General features: G+C 41.2%; 1 protein-coding gene across 3 annotated transcripts in view; it reads left to right on the top strand.

Annotated features, from left to right (window-relative positions):
• Window positions 1-6,989: 6,989 nt before the first annotated feature.
• The window catches only part of FBN1 (fibrillin 1), a 234,630-nt gene continuing 214,053 nt past the window's right edge, over window positions 6,990-27,566 (top strand). For all 3 annotated transcript variants that reach the window (XR_013520968.1, XR_013520969.1, XM_009005406.5), the window contains exons 1-2: window positions 6,990-7,120; window positions 7,744-8,088. Coding sequence is in view for 1 of the 3 variants with exons in the window: in XM_009005406.5 (XP_009003654.3) it covers window positions 7,925-8,088 (164 nt within the window). In the remaining 2 variants the exon portion in view is untranslated. The remainder of the gene's footprint in view (window positions 7,121-7,743; window positions 8,089-27,566) is intronic.

The following is a 27,566-nucleotide window of genomic DNA, read 5'->3' as shown; positions in this document are numbered from 1 at the left end:
AAAACGCAAGTGAAATGAAGTCTGGGAACCAGAGCTTTTGTTTTGGGTGGAGAGCAACTGTTTGCTTTGGGGGATTGAGGTAATGAAAGTTATTTCAATAACATAATTCAACAGTTGTACATGCTTTCTGCCAGAAAGATGGCTAGGCAGACCTCACCCAGGGATCCCATCCACAAAATGCAAAGGTTAAACACTCAAATGCCAAACAAACTGTCCTCCCTGTTCAGCAGGAGATAAAACCATACATCCGCCATGGTGACAACTATGTAAAAGGCACCATATGGAAAAAGACAAAAGACAAAATGAGAAAAAACAAGGTGGTTGGGACTATGAAAAAATATTTTAAAAATCTATAAGTAGTTAAAGTATTTCTAATAAATTTTCTGAAAAATGATGAAAATGAAAACAATTCTCATCTTTTTCCAGCATGTGTAAATTTTTACCTTTTATTAACTTTTCTTCACCTTTTGCCCTCACGACACTGGAATTTTACATTGAAGTGGGAATTGCTCAGGATTCTTAGTATAACATACAAGCACAAACATATACAAATTTTCCCTTAAACAAAGGTCTATTTATGTCATCTTATTTTATTTACTTAGTTTTATTACATTTTAAGTTCTGGGGTACATGTGCAGGATATGCAGGTTTGTTACATAGTTATACACATGCCATGGTGGTTTGCTGTATTCATCAACCTGTCATCTACACTAGGTGCTATCCCTCCCTGAACCCCTGCCCCCTGAGAGGCCCCACTGTGTGCTGTTCCCCTCCCTGTGTCCATGTGTTCTCATTGTTCAATGCCCACTTATGAGTGAGAACATGGGGTGTTTGGTTTTCTGTTCTTGTGTTAGTTTGCTGAGAATGATGTTTCCAGCTACATCGATGTCCCTTTAAAGGACTATTTATGTTATTTTAAAATGCTCTTTCTTAAACCTTACCCTCTCTGAAACTGTAAAATGGAAAGAACATTACTAACCTTACACTTAACACAGTGCCTGCTCTAAGCAAAACCTTAGTTTATGGTAGTTGTCACTGTAAGGACCTCCAGCAAAGCTCTAGTTCCTGCGATTCGTAGGGGTAGAAATGGCATCCCTACACTGGTGAAGCCACAGCTTTCAGCACAGTGTTCGGCTTTCAATCAAAATTGGTTACACAAATAAATGAACTAAACAATCAAAAAAAGAAGTGGTACGTACATAGAGGTACTATTTATGCTAGCAATCAGGCAACTGAATTCTGTCTTCAGCTCTTTAAAACTAAGATCCATTCATTCACATCCCCTCCTAAGTGGGAGAAATGAGACAACTGAGGCACAACGAGGCATATTGATACAGCAAGGTCTGTCAATTGTTGAAAAGGTTTAGGCCTTTCTTTAACCCAGAGGATGATGAGGAAGAATGGCATGAGGTTTTATAGTTGACATCACATCACCGTCTAGAAAACAAGTTCATTCAACAAATATTTATGGAACACTCATTTTGTAAAAGGAATTGTGCTATTTATGAGGGAACTAGAAACTGAAGCAGAGAGGCAGAGCTATTGACTATGGCAGCTCTCTTGATTCTTTCATTTCCTGGGGTGATCTTGGTGATCATGGAATCCTGCATGGGTCTGGTAGCATGGAATACATGAGGCTCTCAAGTAAGATGCAATGTAGATTCAGGCAGCAGTGAAACTCAAGGGATGAAATATTAGCTTCCCAGAAGACACGAGAGAAGTATTGTGGATACCGGAATGACTCCAGTTTGCATCAACCCTAGATCTTGACTGAGATTTTGTGGCCACAGATGAGGTGGCAGTGATGACATGAAAAGTTTCCTTGATTTGTCAAAGGCATGGTTTGAATTGCAGCTCTGCCTCCCCTCTTGGTTTTACGAATTTGAATGAGTTTCTTAACTCTTCTGAATGTGAGTTTATGCATCTCTAATATTGAGAAAAAATTATATTCTATTATAAGGTTTCAATTATTTATCTATTCCTACGTAATAGACCACTCTAATAATTAAGCAGATTAAAACAACAATGACATATTTATTCTATGGGTTAACTGGGCAGTTGTGTTTATCTGCTGGGCTCACACATGTGACTACATTTAGTTGGTGGCTTGGGAAGAGTCTTGATGTAGTTGGGAGAGTTGCAGCTGTCTCTCACCACATAGTCTTTCATCCTGGTCTTCTTAAAGGCCTATCCATCTCAGGGAAACATCTAATAGGGTGAAAGAAGAAGCTGCAAGATTTCTTAAGGCCTAGGCTTGGAAGTCATACAATGTTACTTTCATGATATTCTACTGGTGAAAGAAAAATATAAAACCAGCTCAGATTCAAAGAGTTGAGAAACAGACTCTACTTGGTGAGAAGATAAGAAATATTGTGGCTATGTTTTTCAATCTACCAAAAGTTGTGGTAAAGATCAAATGTGATTATATATGTAGACATATTATTTTTCTCTCTATACATAAGTAGGTATAGTTTCTGGTAGCTGTGACATATACATTATATTTTTATAACTACAAAATTCTGCAACACTCACTAAGAATCAGAAGCCAGCTGTTAAAGATATAGTTGGTTGTATCATGAGCGATCTATTTGCCACCATCAATGGCAGGAACTGGCGTTACAAAAAAGTCTATTTAACTTTTTATGAAGTCATGATTTAGTTTGCAAAGGAGGACTTAGAAGCTGATTTTAGAGTATGCTTCTTCCAAGTAAAGCTTGAAAATGCTTTATTTCGGTAAGCTCTAAACATCCTTGAAAGTTCTTGAGATGGTGTAATAGACATTTGGATGTTTTTTTTTTTTTTTTTGCCACTGACAAATATTAATGCCCTTCAATTTTTGGTGCATGACCGAATTAGTGTTTCTCCCATTGTTTGTAGATTAACTCCTTTCCTGTGGCATACAGTCTTGTTGGGACTATTTATCAAGATATTCCGTTATCCTTTGGCCAGGATTGTGCCCAAGTTCCCTAAACAGCTGCATCAAAAAGACCCTATCCTTTGAATATGAACTCTAAAAGAGGTGACAAAAGGACCAAAATGGTCGGAATTGATTTACTCACATGGCATTACCCTAAGAGGTTCTCTGCTTGCCATTATCCCAGAACCGCACTACTCCTCATTTTATCCCAAAGTCGAGTTCGAGAGCCAGCTCATAACTTGACAATAATTTTAAAAGTCTTTTTTTGGCTTACATTTGCCATAACTAGTTTTCTTGCTTGTCGACAAAGAACCTTTGCTGACACAGATATTTATACAGGAGGTATAAAATGATGAGAGTGGCCTGAAGCTAAAAATACCACAAGATTTCAACTGATCAAACAACAAACAAAATATTTGTGTTTTGGCATAGTTTTCAGGACACTAGCAAGTTTCCTTGAATAAGGAATGCAACCTTGCCTTTAAGGATCTATCATGCACCTAGGGAGAGTAAGTACAATGGCTACAGAAAATATGCATATGTGTATATATACATACATATACATATACAGATATATACACACACATATATACACATATATACAGATATATACACACATATATACAGATATATACACACATACACACACACACACATATATATATATTTAGGTTGGTGCAAAAGTAATTGTGGTTTTGCCAGTACTTTTAAATGGCAAACACTGAAATTACTTTAGCACCAACCTAATAATTCAGCATAACAACAGAAGAAGAAATATCCCCAATGGTTAGCGCCTGATGCGGTGCTTGGCATATAGTAGGCATACTATAATCATTTATTAAAATTAATGAGCTATTAAGTGAATGATTCAGCTAATAAGTGCAGTGATGTTAGAACAAGAGAGACAGGCATGAGCTAAAACACCTAGGAACAAGAAGGAATTTGAGCAGGGTTTTTTAGGGTGAATAGAATTCTTTAAAATAAAGAGATGGAACCAAAGAATTCCAGCTTGTGGACTTAATTTGCAGAGCGCAAAACCTATTTAAGAAGAAAAAAGATCTGTGATAGGTTTAAGGAGAGATGGGCCCTTGATCATCTGGCATCAAGAAAATCTTATTGCAAAGACACAGACTTTTATTATTCGTTACTGAATTTTGTCATAAGTAGCATCCTACTCTAATATATGTTGATTGCCTAAATAGTGGGAATATTTCTTATATATTTAAAAATGCATTTACCTTTAAGTAATCAAGTTCCCCCTACCTCCTCTTCCCCTATAGATCTTCCACTATTGTGGTTAGAACATGAGACGTACTGCTCAAGGAAAAGAATATATGGCTTGGAGCTGCCATTCAGTATGAAGAGAGAGTCTTTACTGGGGAAAGAGGCCAATGAATAAAGAGGTTGCAAGGAAAAGCAAAGGCCAGATAAAAGCATTTAATCCAAATCCCTCCCTTGGAGGTGAAAGTTTGGAAGGTGGTTTAAGGTTGAGTTAGAAGTAATGCAAATGTCCAGATGTGTTGGAAGAGGGGACTTGCAGGGCACCAGGATTTGCCCTTTACTTCTTGGTCAGAAGCCTTAGGAAAGGCTTGTGTTTGGTTGCTGCTGTCCAACATGTCACTGAGTGTAAGATTCTGGGAGAGAGGGCACAGCATGTCTTGCATGCTGCTAACAAGGAAAGAATGCAGTCTTCAGATTCCCCCATGGGTGCAGAGCAGCATGGAAAACTGGTGGGCAGGACAAGGGTTCCTGGATTCCAACAGCCCTGCTCTCTCCTGATCCATTCCTTCCTTACCTCTCCCTACTTGGGAAGCTTTAAAAAATATCCATGTGCAGGATCCATTACAGACTAGTCAAATCAGAAAGTCTGGGCATTGGGGCCTGTGTCAGAATTTTTTTTTTTTTTTTGGAGGGGGAGGAGGCAGTTTTGCTCTGTTGGCCATACTGTAGTGCAGTGGTGCAATCTCCGCTCACTGCAACCTCCACCTCTCAGGTTCAAGCAACTCTAGTGCCTCAGCCTCCTTAGTAGCTAGATTTACAGGCATGCACCACCCCACCTGGCTAATTTTTGTATTTTTAGTAGAGATGGGGTTTTGCCATGTTGGCTGGGCTGGTCTTGAACTACTGGCCTCAAGTGATCCACCCTCCTTGGCCTCCCAAAGTGCTGGGATTACTCATGCTCAGGCATGAGCCACCATGCCCATCCTGGTATCAGATTTTTTTTTTAAAGCATCTTATTATTTTACTGCATTGCCAGGGTTGACAACTGCTATCCTAAGTAGAATCTAGTAATGTTTTAGGCTTAAGTTAAATATCACTTCCTCAGGGATCCCTTTCCTGCTCAGTCCTAGCCCAGGTCAAGTCCCCTTGTTATATATCCTCCAAGCGAGCAACCAGTACTTATCCTTTTTGGCACTTAACTACTGGGTCATTATTTGTTTCAAGCCCGCCTTTCCTTGTTGCCTATCTGCTTTGTGAGGGGAGACACACTTCTGCCTTGCTCACTAAATTGTTGAAGTCAGTCTTGTTCAAATTGTTGAAGTCTGGTTCAACAACACACTAAGTGCTACACAGTTCGTGCTCAGTAAACACATCTTGAATGAATGATCTCCTTTGCTCAGCCAGGAGTGTGTAACCAAGGCTCCCATTCATGAAACTGCCAAGAGACCTTTTACAGGTAAGACCTTAAAGTAGACCACATACATACCTACAGGACTGTAGCTTTAGATCGGCTCATATTTCCCACAGTTTTACTGTTTCATGTATCATAACAGTTCAGCATGTCCATCATCACCATTACAAACCTGTGTGGTGGACACTATGAGTCCCATCTTATAATGGGAAAGAAATGGAATAACTTGCCCAATTCTCTCCACCTTACTCTCTGGGCCCCTTTACAAACTGTTACAAATAAGGAAAATCCCCTTCAACAGGTTGCATTCCCAGGGTACCTGTTTGTGTTGAGCTCTTATTTCTGGCTTGCCGGCTGGCTGGTGGCTGCTTGCGGGGATTTTCTGGGGTTCTCCAGTTACAGCAGCCAGGACCCAGTGCGCGACTTCCGGCCTTCCTAAACCGTTACTGGGTGCAGGCATCATCGGGCATTATTCATATAAGGATGCCACAAATACTATACCTTTCAAAGCCACTAAATTCACTGTGCCATGCATACTTGGGGAGAGGCAGCTGTGTGTGTGCGGGTCGGGGGCGGGGGGGGGAGGATGTAAGTAGAGTCCTCCAGGTGAACCCCAATCTTAACCTGGGCTGGGCAAGAGGACCATCCCTTGACCACTCCCATCCTAAATCCTAGGTTCCAACATTTACAGGCCCCTGGATTGGACTTCGACTTAGAGAGAGCAACCTGGATTCAGGCCTGGATGGTTTGAATTGAACCTCGGAAGAGCCACGTCTGGAGTGGGCTCTCGACACCGGGGGCAAGAGGGGCGGCGGAGCCCTCTCCTTGGTCGGCACAGCAGCTTCTGCCGCGGTCCTGGTCTGCGACGCGCCCTGCCTTAGCCTCCCGGCCTCTGGCGTCTGCTGAGTGTCCGGCGGGAGAGGCAAAGGGAACGCGCTACCCGGAGGGGCGGGCAGCGGGGACTGGTCTCCTCTCCGGCCAGGCCTCCGGGGCAGCAGTCTCCAGCGCGCATTCTTGGTGCAGGTGGCACGGCTTTCTGCTCCAGCAGGGCTTCCGCGATCACTGGAGAGGCTAATCTCGGATCTAGACCTCCCAGCTGCTGAACCGGCTAAAACCGCTACTCCACCTCTTCCCATTTCTCTCCTCTCCACCTCAAGGCAAAAAGTCCCAGGCCGGGCAGGACCTGATCACCTCTGCCTCCTCCCACTGTGCTAATCCTGCGGGCGAGAGGCCCCGCGCCGAGGCGGTGGCTGGCAAAGGGGAGTGGAAAGGGAGGATGGATGAGGCCGGGGGGTGGGGTGGTGATGAGGGGGGATGAAGGAGGGGGGTGTCATTTTCTTTTTCTTTCTTTTTTTTAAACAAGTATTTCTCTCGCGAGAAACCGCTGCGCAGACGATACTTGAAGAGGTGGGGAAAGGAGGGGGCCGCGGGAGCCGCGGCAGAGACTGTGGGTGCCACAAGCGGACAGGCGGCCACAGCTGGGACAGCTGCGGGCGGAGCGGTGACTGTAGCGGCCAGGACCGGGAGCAGTCGCCGCCGCCTCCTCGGGAGTCGGAGCCGCCTCTTCTCCAGTGGGTGCAGCCGGGGTCCCGACGGGGGTCGGCCGGCCACCGGGGCTGGAGCTGCGGCCACGGAGGCTTTTGCGTTTGCGCCGCGCGGAGGGCAGGGACGGGGACTGGGGTGAGGGGCTGTCCCGGAACGTCCACAGCTGGCTCTGGCCCTCCCCTGCCTGACAGCTTCCTGGCCCGGGGCTCTTGGTGCCGGGCTCCGCGTCAGATGTTCGGAGGGCGGTGGCAGCGCCCGGAGTCGGCGGGGACGGCGCGGCGGGCTTCCAGCCCGGCGGAGAGGGCAGGCTGAAGAGTGGGGCGTTCAGAGCGCGCATCGCGCGCAATTCGTGCCACTAGAAAAATAAACCCAGAGAGCTCGCCCTGGGCTTAGGACCGCCGGGGACATGGGTACTTTGCGCTGCGCTCTTCTGGCGGCGCCAGCGAGGCCGAGGGATCGGCTGGAGTTGCTGCCGCCGGGGGCCTGGGGTTTCCAGCCAGCTGTGGACCAAACGGTCTTCCCTTACCCAAATTAACTGCGCCACGCTCAGGCGGCGCACGGGTCGGGCTCGGGAATGGGGACCGCGAGGCTTCAGCATCCCGATGCCCTGAAAATCTCCCCGCCTCGGGGATTTGTCTCTGTGTTGCAGCTGGCAGGGGCCTCCTGAAGTGGGAGCAGCGCCTGGAGAAGGCGGGAGGAGCCCGGCCCGGGGGACGGGCGGCAGGAGAGCGGGACCCCGGCGGCGCGGTGCGCTTCAGGGCGCAGCGGCGGCCGCAGACCAAGCCCTGGGCGCAGCAGGAGGCGGCGGGTGCCGGCGGCGGCTCGGCATCATGTGGCGAGGGGGCCTGCTGGAGATCGTCCTGGGATTTACCGTGCTTTTAGCGTCCTACACGAGCCATGGGGCGGACGCCAATTTGGAGGCTGGGAACGTGAAGGAAAGCAGAGCCAGCCGGGCCAAGAGAAGAGGAGGCGGAGGACACGACGCACTTAAAGGGTAAAGAAACGGTCCCTTCCTTTAGTGTGGGTCTCTCCTTCCCCGTCTCCCAAGTTTCAAGATGCAGAACAACTGGCGGGGTGATTCTCCCTGTGGAAGGCTCTCTAGCAAGACCTCCTGGGGGCACCGGGGTGCTAGGGTTGTTGCTTAGTCCTCACCCCGTTTGTGGCTAAACTACCTTGCTCCTACTCCCAAAGATTTCTGCATCAAAGGAGAGGACACGATTAAAAGGAAGCTTGGGCCATTGTTGAGGCAGATTTTGGGAGGCAAGAAGGGTTCCTTGAGGAAGAAGGGGAGGAGTTGCAAGTGGAAGAAGAGGAGAAGCCCATTCCTTATCCTGCAATACCGATTCTGGTTGTCTAGAGGAAAGTCCTTGCCTTGGGGCCATCTTGGTAGATGCTGTATTTGAAAGGGGGCAAGGAAAGGAAGGGATTCCCATGACAGTCAGCGGAGAAATCAAACAGTACTTGACTCTCCAGTAAATTATGCTTGTTAAAATTAAAATTGGGTTTTCTGGGCAATGCTTCCTTTCAGATGTCTATACTGGAAGCAGAACAGGGCAAGTGGTTCTGAGAACTGTTTTTTGGGGTTGTGTGGGGCTATTTCACTGCAAGAGCAATGCTTCTGTGGCCGGCCTTATCGAGGTATTTTTAACCAGTGGTGTTTGTACATGCAATTGATCATTTCACTGGCTTCCCATGCCCCCTATTATAGATGTTTCCACGGGAAAGATTTAAATTAGGCAGGTTGACTAAGTGTTATCACTTTCCTGTATTGAAGGACAGTAAGAATACATTTCCTTAAAGGCTTTTCAGATTAAAAGAGAAATTTTTCTGCTATTAAGTTAAAGCCTCCATGGAAACAGCAGGATGGATTGTAAATGACCCCTTTTATCTTCTTAGAGGAGCCTGTTAAACAAACCCAGACAGTATATATAGGGAGGTTTTATGTTAAATTCTTACCTTTATCACTGATACACTTTTCCTGAGTGGTTCTGTAGCTTTATTACGTGACTCTGGGTCACCAAGTGATGGCATCCAATTCGATATGTGGCTGATCATTTCACTTATTCTTTTTTGTTGTTGTTATGGAGTGTTATAGTCATGTATATGTAGTAAAATTTGTGTTTGTATGACCCAGTTATGAGAAGAAAAAGCGCAATAAACTGAACAGACCAGTTTTTGAGTCCTAGTCTGGAGTAGGGACAGGATGATTGTAAGAGCCAAGCACTTAGGCCGTGATAAAATAGCACAGAAAATAGTTACGATTAATTCGGTTCCATCTTGGCCTTTGTGGAAAATAAACCCAGAATTCCGATAATGTTGGAAGGAAATTTGCTTATCATGGTAAGCCTGACTGTCATCAGACAGCAGACGTCTATTGCCCTGTGTGCACGGCACATGGCAAGTTCAGTAAGTAGACTGAAGCTCTGATTCTCTTATGTTCTCAAGAAGACCTCATTTAGTCCAGTGTTCTTCCTTCAAAAACGTATTTCTCTTACATTATGTTATCTTAATGTTTATTCTGGTAACATTGCTCCTATGTATAAAGGAAGCAGGGGGTTAATTCTGTGGCTAAAGATCTGCAGGGAGGTGTGAGGCCTGGTCAGACGTTTGTCTCATTTCTCTGGGCTGTCACCAACTAGTGTGTTCCCTGGGAGGCACAGACTGAATGTGAAAAAAGAAACTAAGCTTTACTTTGTCGCTTTACAGGATGCCACACTTTTACTCACACTAGTCCTTTTTCTGTGGAGTTTTACGTTTGTTTGTGATTATAGAGCGATAACTCTCTGTGCTCCTCACAATATTGGATCACTAACACAATCCTTATCCTATTGCAAACTATTTATAAAGCCTTCCTAAAAACAGGATATTAATATAATTGTAATTATGTGTGCTCCTAATTCTCATGTTAACTATAAGATTTTTATAGGCCAGGTGCGGTGGCTTACACCTGTAATCCCAGCACTTTGGGAGGCTGAGGTCGGGAGTTCGAGATCAGCCTGACCAATATGGAGAAACCCTGCCTCTACTAAAAATACAAAATTAGCCAGGCATGGTGGCACATACCTGTAATACCAGCTACTTGGAGGCAGAGGAGGGATAATTGCTTGAGCCCGGGAGGCAGAGGTTGCCGTGAGCTGAGATTGCGCCACTGTACTCCAGCCTGGGCAATAAGAGTGAAACTTCATCTCAAAAAAAAAAAAAAGACTTTATAGTAAGTGATAAACACACACACACACACACGGTGGTGAAAATAATAATTTAAAAATATATACAATTAAAAGTAATTTCCTGCCACCTTTCAGAGATCATTTTCTTGTGTATTTTTCTATATATCTTATAAGCATATGTATACATGTACAAATAGACACATAAATATATATGTATATATACACATATATGTATGTGTGTGTAACCTTTTTAATACATGAACTATACTGTTCATGCAATTTGTGAACCTTTTACTCATTTTTTATATATCTTTAATTCATCTGCCTATTAACTCATATGGAGCTACATCATGCATTTTCTTTCTTTTTCTTTTTTTTGTTTTTTGAAGACATGGTCTTGCTCCATTGCCCAGGCTGGAGTGCAGTGGCCCAGTCTCGGCTTACTGCCTCCACCTTCCAGGCTTAAGTGATTCTCCTACATCAGCCTCCAGAGTAGCTGGGATTATAGGTGCGCATGCCGCCAAGCTCAGCTGTTTTATATTTAGGAGAGACAGGGTACCACCATGTTGGCCAAGATGGTCTCAGACTCCTTTCCTCAAGTTATCCACCCGCCTCGGCCTCCCCGAGTGCTGGGATTGCAGGCGTGAGCCTCTGCACCCAACCCCATTTTCTTGTATAGAATCTCATTATGTGGCTGGAATAGTTCCCTAGTGATGGCTCTTTAGATTACATGAAGTCTTTTGCTATTACCAACATTCTTCTACATACCTGTGTTCACATACACATGTTTATATGTGGTATGGATTAGTAAAAGTAGAATTGCTGGATTAAAGGCTTTCCCATAGATTTTAAGCAAACACCAATTCTCATGTTAAATTTGAATAACATTTAAAATTTATTTCCTCTGCTTATTACCATTGCAGTCTCATATGAATAAATTCTTTAACGGTGCCCTGCTGTACAAATCATCAGAAAAAGCAGTGTTACATTTTTCCAGTTATTGCTTAAAATTTCTGTTTTTGCCTGTTAAAATATTACCCACTTCAGAGCTAACCTCTTTGACTACAGTGAAATCTGTTTACCATTCTGATTGGAAATGCACAGTTTATGAAGTGAAAGTGATTTGTAACCCCCAAGTCTGCCTGATGCCCAGTTGGTGGCAGCAACTTTCAGCACCTCACTAATCTTTCCTCTAGTTAAAAGGTGCTTTAAACTCAGTATCTGCTGTGCACTGATTCCATCTCCCCAGCAAATACTACCTTCTTGTTTTTCTTTAATGTGGCAGGTGGCTACAAAATCTGCCTTGGTAGTCTTCTTAAAACACATATATATTCCTTGTCAACTCCCTCTCTTCCTGGATTAGAAACCTGCCTTCTTTTCCCCTCACTGGATGTGTAGTCCCAGATTGTCTTCCTGTCCTCCCATCCTGTTGCAGGTGTTCTTTTTTTTTTTCTTCTCTCCCTACTGGGCAGCAAAAGTTGTTCCACAGTGGAAATTTAGGCATCCTCAAATTTCTTCCCAGCTTTTGCTGTGTTTTCTTAGAGTAAATTGCCAATTTCTGTTTTTACAGGAAATCTTTTTTTTTTCTTAATGGAATCAGTGTGGTCCCCATCCACTCTGCAAAAATTATATTTTTCTGTATTTTCAAATAAGAATTGTTCAAGTTTCAAAACTCTGCAAAATAATAAATGTATAGTAGTTTTCTTTTGCTTGGGCATTGCTTGACATGCGACATGGCTTTATGAAAAACAATAAAATCCTAACGTTATTTGTTTGAATTTCAATTCATAGAAATTTTTCTCAGTGAAATTCTAAACTATAATTAGGCAAAAAGTGTGGGAGACAGTCCAAAAAAAGAAAAAAAAATGCCCAACACTACTTGAATAGCAGTAGTTATGCACCATTTATTTATGATAGCCTTATTGCTTTTGCTCCCAAGTAAGGAAATATTACTGTTTCCTGTCAAAGGGAAAAGTTCTTTACGGTGAGATCTCCTTTCCCAACCCTCGGATAAGATGGATTGAGACTTCTGCCCTTGTTGCATGGTTTATGGGTACATGAGACCAGTTCTATTTGACACAATTTGTCCCCTTGTGCGTGATTCCTTTTGGTCTTTGTTTATTTGTTTATTTTTTTCCAGAGGTCTTGATGCCAGAAAAATACACATGGAACAATTCATACACAGGGTAGATTATGTGATGGCAAACTCCAAGGGATTAATTACATAGAAGTCTGTTATTAAAATAAAGAACTGTAATAGGGAATACAGAAAAAGTTCTGTAGACTTTGTAAAGTTCATTTAACTTTATAAAGGGGACTTTAAGACTTCATCTGAAGTCAGATGGGCTAATAATTAAATATGGAAAAGACTCCTGCAGTGGTATGGTTTACATTTATTGAAAAGATTATGCTAAAATATTGGGACACAATTTTTTTTTTTAAAAGTATTCTTAAACAGAAGATTTCAGCAATTCCACACGTGAAACAAGAAGGTAGAGACAAAATATTTATTTATGTGACTCATTTCATAACATTTAGGACATAGAAGTTGTTTATAAAAATGTGTAAGTTGGTAAAACAAATTAATTAAAACATACATCAACCTATGGTGAAATGAGATGACAGCTGATGGAAATGGAGTACAGACTTCCCTTCAACCTTATTTGGAATTTTAAAGGATATTAAAATGTTCCTCTATTGTCTTGTGTAGCACATACGTTAAAATTACAGTATTATACTGATGGCTGTAATCAAGCAAAATGTAAAAAGTTGTTAGAGTATTCATGCACTAGTGTGTTGGCTTTTTGTTAGAATAAGCCAAACAATCAGCCTAACCACTTTGGGAGTTTTAGCTTTATTTTCAATGTGAAAATAAGATTTTAAAAATGTTTTCTTGAAAGAGAAATAAATTATTTTAACAATTTCCCTGTTTTTAAACATGAATCCAGCAAATGGGCCTGCTTAAGCAACTTAGAATTTTTCCCATGAGATTCTTTGAAAAAGCTGACATCAATAATAATACATCAGGCCTGAGTTATGTGGCCTAACTCAGGCACATGATAGTTTAGTGTTTCATGATTGTTCTAGTTGATTTTTCTCATTAGATTGTTACATCATCAAAGGCCAGAATCCTTTGTAAGCATTTTACCACTAACTTGTCATTAAGTGGGGTTTCAAAAAGTTCATTAATTCAAGAAGGCTTGATTGAATGCCAGCTTGAGTTTAGTTCTGTGGAAGGCCAGAGGCATACATCCTATAACCTTGGGGGCTCTTCAGGAACCATGAGTGCACAGAATGGTAGCATCCCTGGAAAGGGAGTCGGTCTTAAGTCTAAACAAATTCATAATAACTATTGCAGCCATGGTAGGTGACATTTAGGTAACATCTGTATGCTAAGCACTGTTCTTAGTGTTTTGCATGTGATAATTCATTTAATGCTCACAGCCGCCAGTCTACTAGCTAAGTCCTTTCCTAAGCCTCCCTTCACAGATGTGAGAGTTGAGCTATGCAGAGGTTAAGTTCTGAAGACGAAATCTTAATGTTAAATTTTCTTTCTCCATTAATTTTAGTTATGGTTTTGGTTTTTCTTTCCACTGGACAAAAATGCAGGCCTAAAACATTGGTAAAATTCCACTTAAAATTCCTAATATTCTTTCATGCTGGTTCACACAAATCCTAAATATGGTTAATCACATAGTATTATTTAGTCCAACAAGAAACTTTCTGAAAAGGTATTAATAAAACAGAAAGAATTGCGGGATGTCAGAGCCACTGGGAGTTTGGACAGCGTGTGCATTATATTTTAATATTAGACCTTGACTTGTATGAGGATGGTAGGTAACCATTGCAGGCAGCCTCCCGGGCATTGTCTGGGCTTCTGAGCTGGAGGCATTGCTCTTTATGTTCAGAACCCTCTTACTGTCATGTCCTCTGTTAGAAATTTGTCTCTGAATAGAGTTGCAAGAAGTATTTCTCTTCCCAGTGGAAATCAGTATGTGTCTTAAATCCTGACCAGTCCTATGAGTTATTTAATTGTTTTTTTTCTTTTCATTTTTTACCTTGGTTGCCTGTAAGCTCAGCCCAACTTTTTACATTAAATTGCGGCCATAATTATTAAAAAAAAAAGCTCTGATGTTTCACTTAGGATGGTACTTTGCAAATACTAATTCCTTTAAAACATGTCATTTATGAGGAAGATTAAACTTATTTATTCATTTAACAGACGAAGAAACAAGGGATGCAGAGTTTCAATAATTACTCCAGGGACAGAAACTAGTAAGTGGTAGAGTTGGGAAATCTGGCTTCATAGTTGGAGCTCTTAATCCTAATATATTTCTGCTTTTCGGTTATAATAAATTTTGTAGCTGGTACATTTTTTTCTTTCATACTCTTTATACCTTCATTTCCCAAGAATCCCCTCCCATCATTGCTATGTGGGAAGACTTGACATTTATTGAAGGCAGATGCTGTTACAAGCTAAGGGAAGCATCACCGTGGGAATGGGATTGATCAGAAGTGACTTCACAGTGAAAGTCTGTTAGGGCTGGGCATGGTGGTTCATGCATGTAATATCAATGCTTTGGGAGGCTGAGGCAGGAGGATTGCTTGAGCCCAGGAGGTCAAGGCTTCAGTGAGCTTTGATCATACCACTGCACTCTAGCCTGGGCAACAGAGCAAGATCCTGTCTCAAAAAAAAAAAAAAAGTTTATCAGCAGTTGACAAACTGAAGACCAAGCTCCCTATTTTTGAAAATGAAGTTTTACTGAAACAAATCCATGCCTGTTTATTGACTTATTATGTCTGGCTGCTTTCTCCCTACAGCAGCAGAGGAGACAGTAACATCCACAAAACTGAAACATTTGCTTTTTGATCCTTCTCAGCAAAGTTTAACAACCTCTGATCTGTGTCATAAAAAGCGACTGCCTCCTAGGACTGAGAACTCTTTAAAGACAGAGATCTTGATTGTTTTATTTCTCTCTAGGAACATCTAGTAAATGAGTGTGTGGCACGTGTTCAATAGAATAGTTTTTGAGGGTTGAGCTGTGAGCAATATTGATGAGCTGATTGACTGGGTATGGTTAATTATATAAACTAGAGCTTGGAGGAAAAATAGCCAAGAAATAAAGGAAGGCCTTAAGTGAGAAATACATCAAGGGAAAGGGATATAAAGTGTCTGAGGTCTGAGGTCACGGAGTGCGGCTGAGCACGGTTGACATGGCATGATTCCAGGTGGCGTGGTTCGTGGTGTAGTCTGTGAAAGGAGTGCCTCCTGGAGCTGTGCAGTTTGCAACCTTGAGCTAACTTGTGAGCCCATACATAGGTAGTGATGTTATTAGGGAAAGGAGAGGGACTGGTGGAAACATAAATGTCACTCATTGTTGTGAAAGGCAAGAGAGGGAGCTAGTAAAGGATTTGAAGACAGGAACATGATCAGATCTTTGCCATTGGGCAGAAGTGTGAAGGTAGATGATTCAGAGATGAGAGAGAATAAAGACAGGGAGATTTGAATTGAGGAGGCTAAGACAGGAGTCATAGTGAGAGTCCGTGACGGTGGAAGGCAGTGGAAGGGATGAAGAAAGAATAGGCTCAGCTGGTTCTAGAATTAACGCAGGTAGTACTTGACCAGTTGGTTGTGAAAGACAGAGGGAAGGAGGGCCTAGAATCCTCCCACCTCCGTATGTACTCGAACTTATACACGAAATCACTGTGGCATCATAAAGAGAAACTAAAGGGAAGCAAGATCATGCCTAGGCTCTCTACTGCCATGAAACAAGGTATTTTCATTTGTGAGTGTTTTGGTTACTTTATTGCTATGTAACAAATTGCCCAGACTTAGTGGCTTAAAACAACAATTTTATTATTTCTCATGATTCTGTGGCTCAGGAATTTAGACAGGACACAGTGGGGAATCTGGTCTCCGTGCCCCACAATGTCAGTTGGGCTGGAACAGGCAGTATGACCTCTTCACATATGCATCTGGTTCTGTGACCAGGCACTGAGCCTGCAGCCCTTTTTACTTGGGTGTGGTTTATCTAAATGGACCAACTGAAGAGGGGAATAAAGGAAGCAAAGAGCCACTTGTCTGGCTCTGCTGGGGGCCTTCCAAGTTTTAAAGCTCTCTCTTATGTAGCCTCTTGCCTGAACCTGCCCAGTAATGGAGCCATTGTATGTGTTTTTTTCAAATGGGGAGGCTGAGCCCCAGATGCAGCAACTAGGCCTTGCTCAGGGTGTGTTTGTTGGGGCTAGATCTTGAACAGCCTCTTGACCTGGTCACATGTGTTAATCCCACATATTGACTGTAGGCTAACTCAAGGGGCTGGGGGCTGGCTGGCTGGGCTCACATGGGCTCATATGTCCTCGATGTTGGCTTGATTTCTTGATTCTCCTTCCTATAGTCTCAGGTTGTCCCCTTTCTATACATGGCCTCTGTACATTGTGTTTCCAGCAGCATAGTCAGACTTTTTCCATGGCAGCGCAGAATGTCTCACGAGCACAGAAGTGAGAACTACCAGACTTTCTTCAAACATAGCCTGGAATTGCATGATGTGGAATTCCATCCATGTCATAGGCCTCACCCAGATTCAAGGGCATGGACTATTAAGACCTACCTACCTTTGGATGTGAGGCACGTGTTTGCCGGGTGGTGAGGAAGTGGAGCCATCTTTGGAGACCAGCTACCACTGTGAGGCAATAGATCTTTGAGAAGGCTAATCAGATATTTTAAGTTTTAATTCTAACTTTTCTAACTTGATCATGTTTGATTGGCTTAGTTCTCCACTGAGGATACCTCATTGTATTTTGCTGCTGTGACTTCAGAATGACAAATCTCCATAAATAATGTGTTTGCATGTTCTTTTAGATTAATGTTAAGGGTATTGCCCTTAGTTTGTCCATAGTTTTGTGTTTAAAGAACTCACAACTGTCAGGAATAAGATCAAAGTTCCTAATGAACCAGTACATTTTGTTTTATTCGAATATGAGAATTTCAAAACATCGAATCTTTTTCCATTAGCTTTAAAGAAAATGATCTTTTAAGATTACACATAAAATAAATTTAATATGCAATTACTCGAATATTAACTTTGGTATGTTTAACTTTTTTCTTTATGGAATTTTATTTTCCATTTCTATTTATAGCCTCAAATATATGTTTCTGTGGGTGTAATCCACCTCAATTTTTTAAAATTAAGGGTTGTAACTAATAAGTACAAATAAGTTGCAGTTGCTAATAGAATTGGTGTTGTAATGAGCTGAACTGTATTATTTTTGTTATAAATGGAGTAGCCACATCGACAATAGAATAAAATTGGATTAGGAATATAGTCAAGTTTGCACTGTGAGTATTTTATACTATATCAAATCCTAGTTTTAAATTTCTTTTCACTACTATACTTTTTCAACTTAAGTGACTTTTTTTGGTTGAGTTATCACTGAGTCTATTTATTCAGCTCCCTCAGAGTGGAAGCAAGAAAGCAAAAATCCCTATCTCCACCATTCCCAGCCAGAGATGTATTCCAGACACCAAGCAGGCTCAGAGTGGAAGAACTGCTCCATTAAACAAGTGGTTTGGTTCAACATTTTGAAGAGTTATGAATTCCTAGACCATCAGTCATACTTACATTCAAATATAAGTATCTAAACACATCTAATTCTTAATATAGTACAAGCATTTTATGATGTTGGTACTGGGAGACAGAATTTATGTCTGCCCTACAGACACATTGTCTGCTGTCAGATTTCGTGGTTTTGAACTGAAGTGTGGTAAGATCTTTATTTTTTATTATTATTATTATTATTTTGAGACAGAGTCTTACTCTGTCTCCAGGTACCAGGCTGGAGTGCAGTGGCATGATCTCAGCTCACTGCAACCTTCGCCTCCTGGGTTCAAGCAATTCTCCTGCCTCAGCCTCCCAAGTAGTTGGGACTACAGGCGTGCGCCACCACACCCAGCTAATTTTTGTATTTTTAGTGGAGACAGGGATTCACTGTGTTGGCCAGGATGGTCTCGATCTCTTGACCTCGTGATCCACCTGCCTCGGCCTCCCAAAGTGCTGGGATTACAGGTGTGAGCCACTGCTGGCGGTAAGATCTGTATTAATAAAGACAATGCATTCCAGAGGCAGGGTTTCATTTTGTGTGTTTTTTCTTTTTTTGGTTTCTTCTCCTTCTTACTCTTCCTTTTCTGTTTCTCCTTTGTTGCTATCCTTTACTTTACTTTTCTTCTTTTTCTTCATTATCACTCTCTCATCTTCTTTTTTTAAAAAATTTAAAACAAATTTTATTTTATCTTAAGGTCTGAATTGCATGTGTAAGACGTGTAGGTTTGTTACATAGGTCAATGTGTACCATGATGGTTTGCTGTGCCTTTCAATCTGTCACCAAGATATTAAGCCCCACATGCATTAGCTATTGATCTTGATGCTCTCCTTCCTGACCCCAACAGGCCCCAGTGTTTGTTGTTCCCCACCCCAGTCCATGTGTTCTCATCGTTCAGCTCTCACTTTTAAGTGAGAATATTCAGTGTTTGGTTTTTGATTCTGGGTTAGTTTGCTGAGGATAACAACTTCGAGTTCATCCATGTCTCTGCAAAGAGCATGATCTCATTCATTTTTATGGCTCCATAGTATTCTGTGGTGTATATATACCACATTTTCTTTATCCCATCTTATCATTGATGGACATCTGGATTGATTCCATATCTTTACTATTGTGAATAGTGCTTCAATGAACATACAAATGCACGTATCTTTATATAGAATGCTTTATATTCCAACACAACATCATTTTAAATCAGTTTTAGCATTAAAAAGCACATAATTTGGGGAAATATTTATGATGGAAAAACCCAAATTCTGCCAAAATATGTTTAAGATTTATTCTGAGCTGATATGCTGACTGTGGCCCTGGGTAGCACAATCCCAAGAGATCCTGAGAATGTTTTGTGAGACAGTGACATCACAGTTTGGTTTTATGCATTTCCAATGGACAGAAATTGTAGGGAAAAATCATAAATCAATATAAGGAAGACATACATTGGTTTAGCCTGAAAGTGGGCCATAAAAAAGGACAGGCTAACAAGTCATAGCTGGGTTTTAGGGATTCTTTTTTTTTAAATTGTACTTTAGGTTCTGGGGTACATGTACAGATCATGTAGGATTGTTGCATAAGTACACACATGGCAATGTGGTTTGCTGCCTCCATCCCCCCGTCACCTATATCTGGCATTTCTCCCCATGTTATCCCTCCCCGACCTCCCCACCCCCACACTGTCCTTCCCTTGGCACCCCACCAACAGATCCTAGTGTGTGATGCTCCCCTCCCTGTGTCCATGTGTTCTCATTGTTCAACACCCACCTATGAGTGAGAACATGAGGTGTTTGATTTTGTGTTCTCGTGTCAGTTTGCTGAGAACGATGGTTTCTAGATTCATCCATGTCCGTATAAAGGACACCAACTCATCATTTTTTATGGCTGCATAGTATTCCATGGCGTATATGTGCCACATTTTCCTTGTCCAGTCTATCGTTGATGGGCATTTGGATTGGTTCCACATCTTTGTTATTGTAAACAGTGCCACTATGAACAAACGTGTGCATGTGTCTTTATAATAGAATGATTTATAATCCTTTGGGTATATACCCAGTAATGGGATTGCTGGGTCAAATGGTATTTCTATTTCTAGGTCCTTGAGGAATTGCAACACTGTCTTCCACAACTCTCACCAACAGTGTAAAAGTGTTCCTATTTCTCCACATACTCTCCAGCATCTGTTGTCTCCGGAATTTTTAATGATCACCTTTCTAACTGGCATGAGGTGGTATCTCAATGTAGTTTTGATTTGCATTTCTCTAATAACCAGTGATGATGTGTATTTTTTCATATGTTTGTTGGCCTCATATATGCCTTCTTTTGAAAAGTGCCTGTTTATATCCTTCTTCCACTTTTTTGATGGGTTGGTTTGTTTGTTTTTCTTGTAAATCTGTTTTAGTTCTTTGTAGATTCTGGATATTAACACTTTGTCAGATGGGTAGATTGCAAAATTTTTTTCCCATTCTGTTGGTTGCCAGTTCACTCTAATGATTGTTTCTTTTGCTGTACAAGAGCTCTGGAGTTTTATTAGGTCTCATTGGTCTATTTTGGCTTTTGTTGCCAATGCTTTTGGTGTTTTAGTCATGAAGTCCTTGCCTATGCCTATGTCCTGAATGGTTTTGCCTAGATTTTCTTCTAGAGTTTTTATGGTGTTAGGTCTCATGTTGAAGTCTTTAATCCATCTGGAGTTAATTTTAGTGTAAGGTGACAGGAAGGGGTCCAGTTTCTGCTTTCTGCACATGGCTAGCCAGTTTTCCAAACACCATTTATTAAACAGGGAATCCTTTTCCCATTACTTGTTTTTGTCAGGTTTGTCCAAGATCAGATGGTTGTAGATGTGAGGCATTGCCTGCAAGGCCTCTGTTCTGTTCCATTGGTCCATATCTCTGTTTTTGGTATCAGAATCATCTGTTTTGATTACTGTAGCTTTGTAAAATAGTTTGAAATCAGGTAGCGTGATGCCTCCAGCTTTGTTCTTTTTGCTTAGGATTGTCTTGGCTATGTGGGCTCTCTTTTGGTTCCATATGAAGTTTAAGGTGTTTTTTTCCAGTTCTGTGAAGCAGGTCATTGGTAGCTTGATGGGGATAGCGTTGAATCTGTAAATTACTTTGGGCAGTATAGCCATTTTCACGATATTGATTCTTCCTAACCATGAACATGGAATGTTTCTCCATCTGTTTGTGTCCTCTCTTATTTCGTTGAGTGGTGGTTTGTAGTTCTCCTTGAAGAGGTCCTTTACGTTCCTTGTTAGTTGTATTCCTAGGTATTTTATTCTCTTTGTAGCACTTGTGAATGGCAGTTCATGCTTGATTTGGCTCTCTTTAAGTCTGTTATTGGTGTATAGAAATGCTTGTGATTTTTGCACACTGATTTTGTATCCTGAGACTTTGCTGAAGTTGCTTATCAGTTTCAGGAGTTTTTGGACTGAGATGATAGGGTCTTCTAAATATACAATCATGTCATCTGCAAATAAAGACAATTTGACTTCCTCTTTTCCTAATTGAATACCTTTATTTTTTTTTTTTCTTGTCTAATTGCTCTGGCTAGAACTTCTAGGACTATACTGAATAGGAGTGGTGACAGAGGTCATCCTTGTTTAGTGCTGGATTTCAAAGAAAATGCTTCCAGTTTTTTTCCATTCAGTATGGTATTGGCTGTACGTCTGTCATAAATAGCTTTTATTATTTTGAGATATGTTCCTTCGATACCTAGTTTATTGAGATTTTTTAACATAAAGCGCTGTTGAATTTTGTCAAAGGCCTTTTCTGCATCTATTGAGATAATCATGTGGTTTTTGTCTTTGGTTCTGTTTATGTAGTGGATTACGTTTATAGACTCACATATGTTAAACCAGCCTTACATCCTCGGGATGAAGCCTACTTGATCGTGATGGATAAGCTTTTTGATGTGCTGTTGCAATTGGTTTACCAGTATTTTATTGAAGATTTTTGCATCTATGTTCATCATGTATAGTGGCTGGAAGTTTTCTTTTTTTGTTGAGTCTCTGCCGGGTTTTGGTATCAGGATGATGTTGGTCTCATAAAATGATTTGGGAAGAATTCCCTCTTTTTGTATTGTTTGGAATCGTTTCAGAAGGAATGGTACCAGCTCCTCTTTGTGTGTCTGGTAGAATTCCGCAGTGAAAACTTGTTTGGAAATGCGGTGTTCACTCACCCTCTGTGCTCTTCTCACTGGGAACCGTACTCCGGAGCTGTTCCTATTCAGTCACCTTGGATCCTCCTTCCTCATCTTCTTTTTGTAAGTAATTTCATAAGCTGTGCTGCAAATAAAATAGGGAAAATAGGAATATCAAATGAGAGTTAAAACCTTAAGGAAAGTAAACAGGGTCTAAGTAAAATATAAAATGTTTACCGGGGAACTTTAGGGTGTTCAAAAAGAAAAACAGGGCTAAGGTTTTTGTTTGTGGAGGGAAGGAGAAACCCTGAGGGAGGCAGGAGGAGAGAAGGTTTGGAGTGATGTGTCTTTTAAGCCAGTGGACCTAGGCTGAACCGAAGAGATGCTGGGTTTTGACAGATATTGGTGATGACCCCTTCCCTCCTGGCAGCATTGGGACCAGGTGACCTGTGGCCTTAATCAGGCTCTTTAGGGGACAGAGAGCTTTTGGAGGAAAGTCAGGGCATAAAAAAAAGACACCTGGATGCCAGAAAAGATTCCTGTGAAATAGTTACAGGAATGCCATGAAAAAGCGGGTTAATCCATTGTCTGGTATACGTAGGTATATGTAGAGTTTGATGCATTCCCCTTCCTGTAAATAATGGTTTATTCTGTATCATTTCCCCTGTTCATTCAGTGCTAATTTGCAAGACTGGTAATCAGACCCTAGTAGGTTTATGCCTTTGTTAAAGGATCTTCTTATTTTTGAAGGCTTTTATTTTTGCAATTTAAATTATGGCTCATATCTTTTTCCATAGCCAGAGCACTCATCTTTGTAAAACTTCATATTACATGTTAGTTGTAGTAGGATAGATTTTAGAAACATAAATGCTGAAATGGAGGCCCAGAGAAGGTCCAGGAACAAGTGCTCAAGGTGCTTATTTTCCTCTTTGGTTTGTATGTGTGGAAGCTGAGTCACATGGTGGTGAGGGCTGACCTAAGAAGCGTGTGGTTGGGTAACAGATTGTGCCTCTTTGTGTTCATACCCTCAAGGGGTTGACTGGTATCTGCAATTTCTCTGCAGTGCGGAGAACCAAACCTTATCAATCCTGGATGTTTTTATTTCTCTCATTTATTAGACCTTAGGCAGTGTGATTAGTCTCTTAGTGATCAGTCCTGAAAGGGCGATGTTGTAGCAGAGTTTTAGATCCTCTGTCAATGGGAACCTCCAGATTAAAAGGGATTGGATGGGGTGGGACTTTTTGAGGTAGGTATTTGTCAGCGAGGGTTATCAGTCAGGTGGTTGGAAAAAGAGAAATAGTCTTCTCTGGGAGTCTGAAGCATGACTCGTTCCCCTGCCCTCTACCACACACATACTCACACTTCTGATTGGAAGTCAAGGAGTCAAATGGCCTGGCATCAACTAAGGCAATATAACTTGCTGGCTCAGTTATCCAAACTATACATTTAGACTTCATGTAATAAACATGCTAAATAAGAAAAAGTTCTTGAATTCTTGTTTTTTCTTCCACATCATCTCCCCTAATAATATTGTAAAACATCTGCCTACTCCAAGTGGCAACTATGTTTTGAGCATTAGCTGTGTTTGAATAGGACCCGATGCTTAATTTTCAGAATGAATACCCTATTTTGGGCTTGTTGATATTATCTTTTCTCCAATGATTCGAGATAGAACTGCCTTTTGGAATATCTTTCTCGTCCTTTACTGATGGGGTTAATGTGAGGGGTTGTAGCAAGTGCTTTTCAGTGAAGGACTGGATGTGCAGCCTTTAAGTTGACAAATAGTTTTTTAATCTTTCACGGACTGCTGGTGCTTCACACCCCGGAGTTGAGGCCACTGACCTCAAGTTTGCAAATTTTATATCCCATTACCACCCTGTGAGCTCTGTACTCCCCAGGGCCACATAGTAGATGTTTTAGCTGGAATCTGAGAAAGTGTCTGAACATTTCCTGAAGAGTTGGCTAGGAATGTTTGGCAGTTTGGTCATAAAAATGCAGAGCTAGAGGCTGGGGTGTGTGTTTTAATCACCTCACACTGTTTCCTATTTGAGCCTGGTTGTAGGTAGTGGGGTAGACTGGTATTGATTGTGGGACCATATTTTAAAGGACCAAAGAGTAATTTTCAATGATTGCTAATAATCACTGGCCACACTTTCAGGGAGGTTTGCAAGTGTAGAAATAGACACGCTTTGGGTCAAATTCTGGCTCTACCACCTACTACGAGGAAACCTCAGTTGAGTGATTTGACCTCTAGGAGCCTAAGTTTCTTCACCTGTAAATGTGATTAAATTACTCATCTTTCTGTGTTGTCCTAAGATTTAATGAGATGGTACATTTCAAGTTCCTAGTACTGTGCCTGACCTGTTGAGCTATGATGATAATGATTATAATACTGTTACAGACAAGGAAAATGAGGCATAGAGTCATCCAAAGAGGCTGCTTTTTTATGGCTAAAGCAAAGTTAGGTAACTATTCCTCTCTGGATACCACAGTCTCCACTTTCTCATCGTAGAAATGATTATATTCAGAAACAGGAGGCAATTCTGAACTTTAAAATATTTGAAAGTATAATTTTAATGGAAACATACCACATCTGTGGAGATCTGGTTGTACTTGAAGGCAGTTTGGGGATAAGTTTTTATTTTTAAATGTTCTCTTTCCCTAAATTGTGTTGTCTTTATTGGGAAATAAACTTACTAAACATTATTCCTTATTAATACGCACCCCATCAACTCTTCCAAAAAAGTTTGCATTTTTTAACTGGCAGATCTGTGATAGGCCTTGCCTCCTTCCTGATTAACATTTTTTTTTCAAAAAAGAGACTTTGTGAAAAGAATTCAAATTTTAGTAAATGGAAGGATCTGGTTGAAAACCATTCTCTTTGGGAGCAGTGCAGAGATACGCTGGGAGTTAGGATTGTTTCCTGGCAAGGTGGTGGGCCATTCTTGAAATGTGCTTTAATTGCCTCTGTTGGTGTAAGGATTTGGTTATGACTGGGTAGCCCAGATGACCACCTGCAATTCTTAGCCACACTGCATTTCAACTCATAAGCCCAGAGGTAAAGAGATAAGCCCTCCTTTCCAGATTCTGCATATCAAATCTCACGGAGAACACCTTTCACTGTCACATACTTTTCACTGTTGCCAAAGAAATAGGGCACTCCAGCTGGTCAGGACTGAGCCATGTGTTAGTCCTGCCTGAACCTTGTGGAATGGGCTTCTCTTAAGAAAGAAGAGTTTCGTTAGCAAAGGGGAAGGGATGCTGGGTGGGTAAACACAACACGTCTGCACTCACAGTGAGAAAGCGCCCTTTTCCATAGACTCAGTATTCCCTCCACTCACTTTGCTATCACTGTCGTCTCTGGGTGCTTTGTGCGCAGGCCTCACTTGCATGACTGGGGACAGGCTGACTCAGATTGGCAGCCCCTGAGAAGAGCCACTTTCTAGTTGAGCATTCCCTTCCTTTGGCTTCATGCCTTGCAGCAACGTAATACTCATTTACTACAGAGAGATTCTTATTTGTTGTTTTTCTTCTTCTCTGCCTTCTTTCTCTTGAGAAATTGAAAATCTTTTTATTTTTAAATTTTCTTTTAATGATTTCCATTTTGATTTTAATGAGAGTTGACTTTCAGAGAGATCTTAAACTATTGAGCATCCGTGAGAGTGGAACGAAACACACATTATCTTAATTCAGGCAAAGCTTTGGTAGAGTTCCTATACCCTGCACCCTCCATGCCAGCTCTGGTTAACTGATTGGCAGTATAAGATGTTCCAGTGGCTTCATATTCATTCACAGCCTATAAAAATAAGAGTGTTTTAAATAAGGAACTGTTTAAACAGATAATATTTTTCTATCTGCCATTGAAGATGTTCAAATTATTTAATGCCTCTCATCCCCTGGGGGTAAATTACATCATTACCAACAGAAAATTTATAAAAAAGTAAGAATGTAAAATCAAACAAATAAATACCGGGTACTTTCTGTGCTCTGCTAACTTCCTGGGGAAAAAAATAAACCTCAAATAAAATAAACTTTTCTTTTTAAAGTTTTGAAAATCTTTCAGGTATTTTACAAAGATATGCAAACCGATTTTTGTCTTTTTGCTTGTAAGCAGTTCTAACTGAATCTGGACGTTATTGAACTTTGACAGAAGGCATCAGGATCTAATTTGACTGCAGACGGACTCATCTGCTTATTTGCGTTTAGGACCTTCCTTGAAAATAGGTTGTTTGACACACATTCTCACACAACGAAAGGTCAGGATTCTTTGCCAAATGATTTCCTCCCTTCATTTCATATTTCCCGTGACCATAAGAATTCTTCCATTTATGCACAGAAAAACCCAAATTTAACCTTTTTATGGACCTGATACAAATAAACCCCCTCCCTCAAGACACATCTTTTGTTAACTGATGAGTTTATGTTTGACGTAAAGAAAGATAAAACGTCTTTATGAAAATGGATCATGTCAAATAAGACCTGTGATGCCTATGAGGATCCATCCCCTGGACCGACAGGTTAATTGTTTGCACAGGTTTAGTGAAGTCATTTGTTCTTGGATTCTTCATCTAGTGAACTTTAACCTTATTTAGTAGCTGGATACTTAGTAGAAACACTTTGGTTAGTTCTTGCCACTGATTCAAGATGGTACACAGGTTGGGATTGCTCTGTCATTATCTCTTAATGGGGGTCCCCACCCTCTCAAAAATGTTGAGCTGCAAAACAGATAAAGGTGGTTCTTCAAGTGAATGAAAACAGAAAACAAGTGTAGCGTGCTGGCCTGTAGAAGACCGAGGATATGGGGGGGGGGCGGGGGGAGGGGGGGGACTAGGCCAGGTGCTGCTGCAAACGTGTGTGTGTGTGTGTGTGTGTGTGTGTGTGTGTGTTTTAAATTTTATTTAACACAGATATGGATACTTTCAAATATATTTAAGACTATTAAGAAGGATACAGTGGTGATCCAGCTTCGGCATTTATTAACGGTTGATCTTGTTTTACCTACTTCTCTTCCCCATTGCATTTATTTTGAAGTAAATCCCTGAAAAACCATTTTACTTATAAACATTTCAATGTGTGTCCTAAAAGATAAGGGCCCTTTAAGAAACATAAACACAATAATAATATTCTGATTTAACATGAACATTAATTTTCCAATATTATCAAATATTCAGTGAATATTTAAATATTTCTAATGAGATTATACATGTTATTTATTTTTTGCAGTTTATTCGCATCAGGATCCAAAAAAGTCCACATTTTGTGGTTGGTTGATCTGTCTCAAATATTTTTGAATAGATTGTACCCCTGTCAGTTGTAATTTATGTATTGAAGAGATTGGTTTCTGCCCTCTAAGGTAGTGCTTCTTAAGACTCTGTTACTGGTACATGATGAGATGAGAAGCTGGGGCCAGGGTGAAGCACATTATTTAGTTCAGTTGATATTTTATTCCTAGGGAGACTTTCTCAATGAAGGAAACAGTGAGATACTTTAGATTCTAGCTTAAGCTCCTTATCTCATATAGACTCTGTGTCTGGTTTATAGACCAAGACTGGCCAGTCCTTGGACCACACATGGCTTTCAC

The sequence above is a fragment of the Callithrix jacchus genome, chromosome 8 (assembly GCF_049354715.1).
Source record: "Callithrix jacchus isolate 240 chromosome 8, calJac240_pri, whole genome shotgun sequence".
NCBI lineage: Eukaryota > Metazoa > Chordata > Mammalia > Primates > Cebidae > Callithrix > Callithrix jacchus.
Note: the sequence above shows the minus strand (reverse complement) of the source record. Positions and strands in the feature narration are given on the sequence as shown.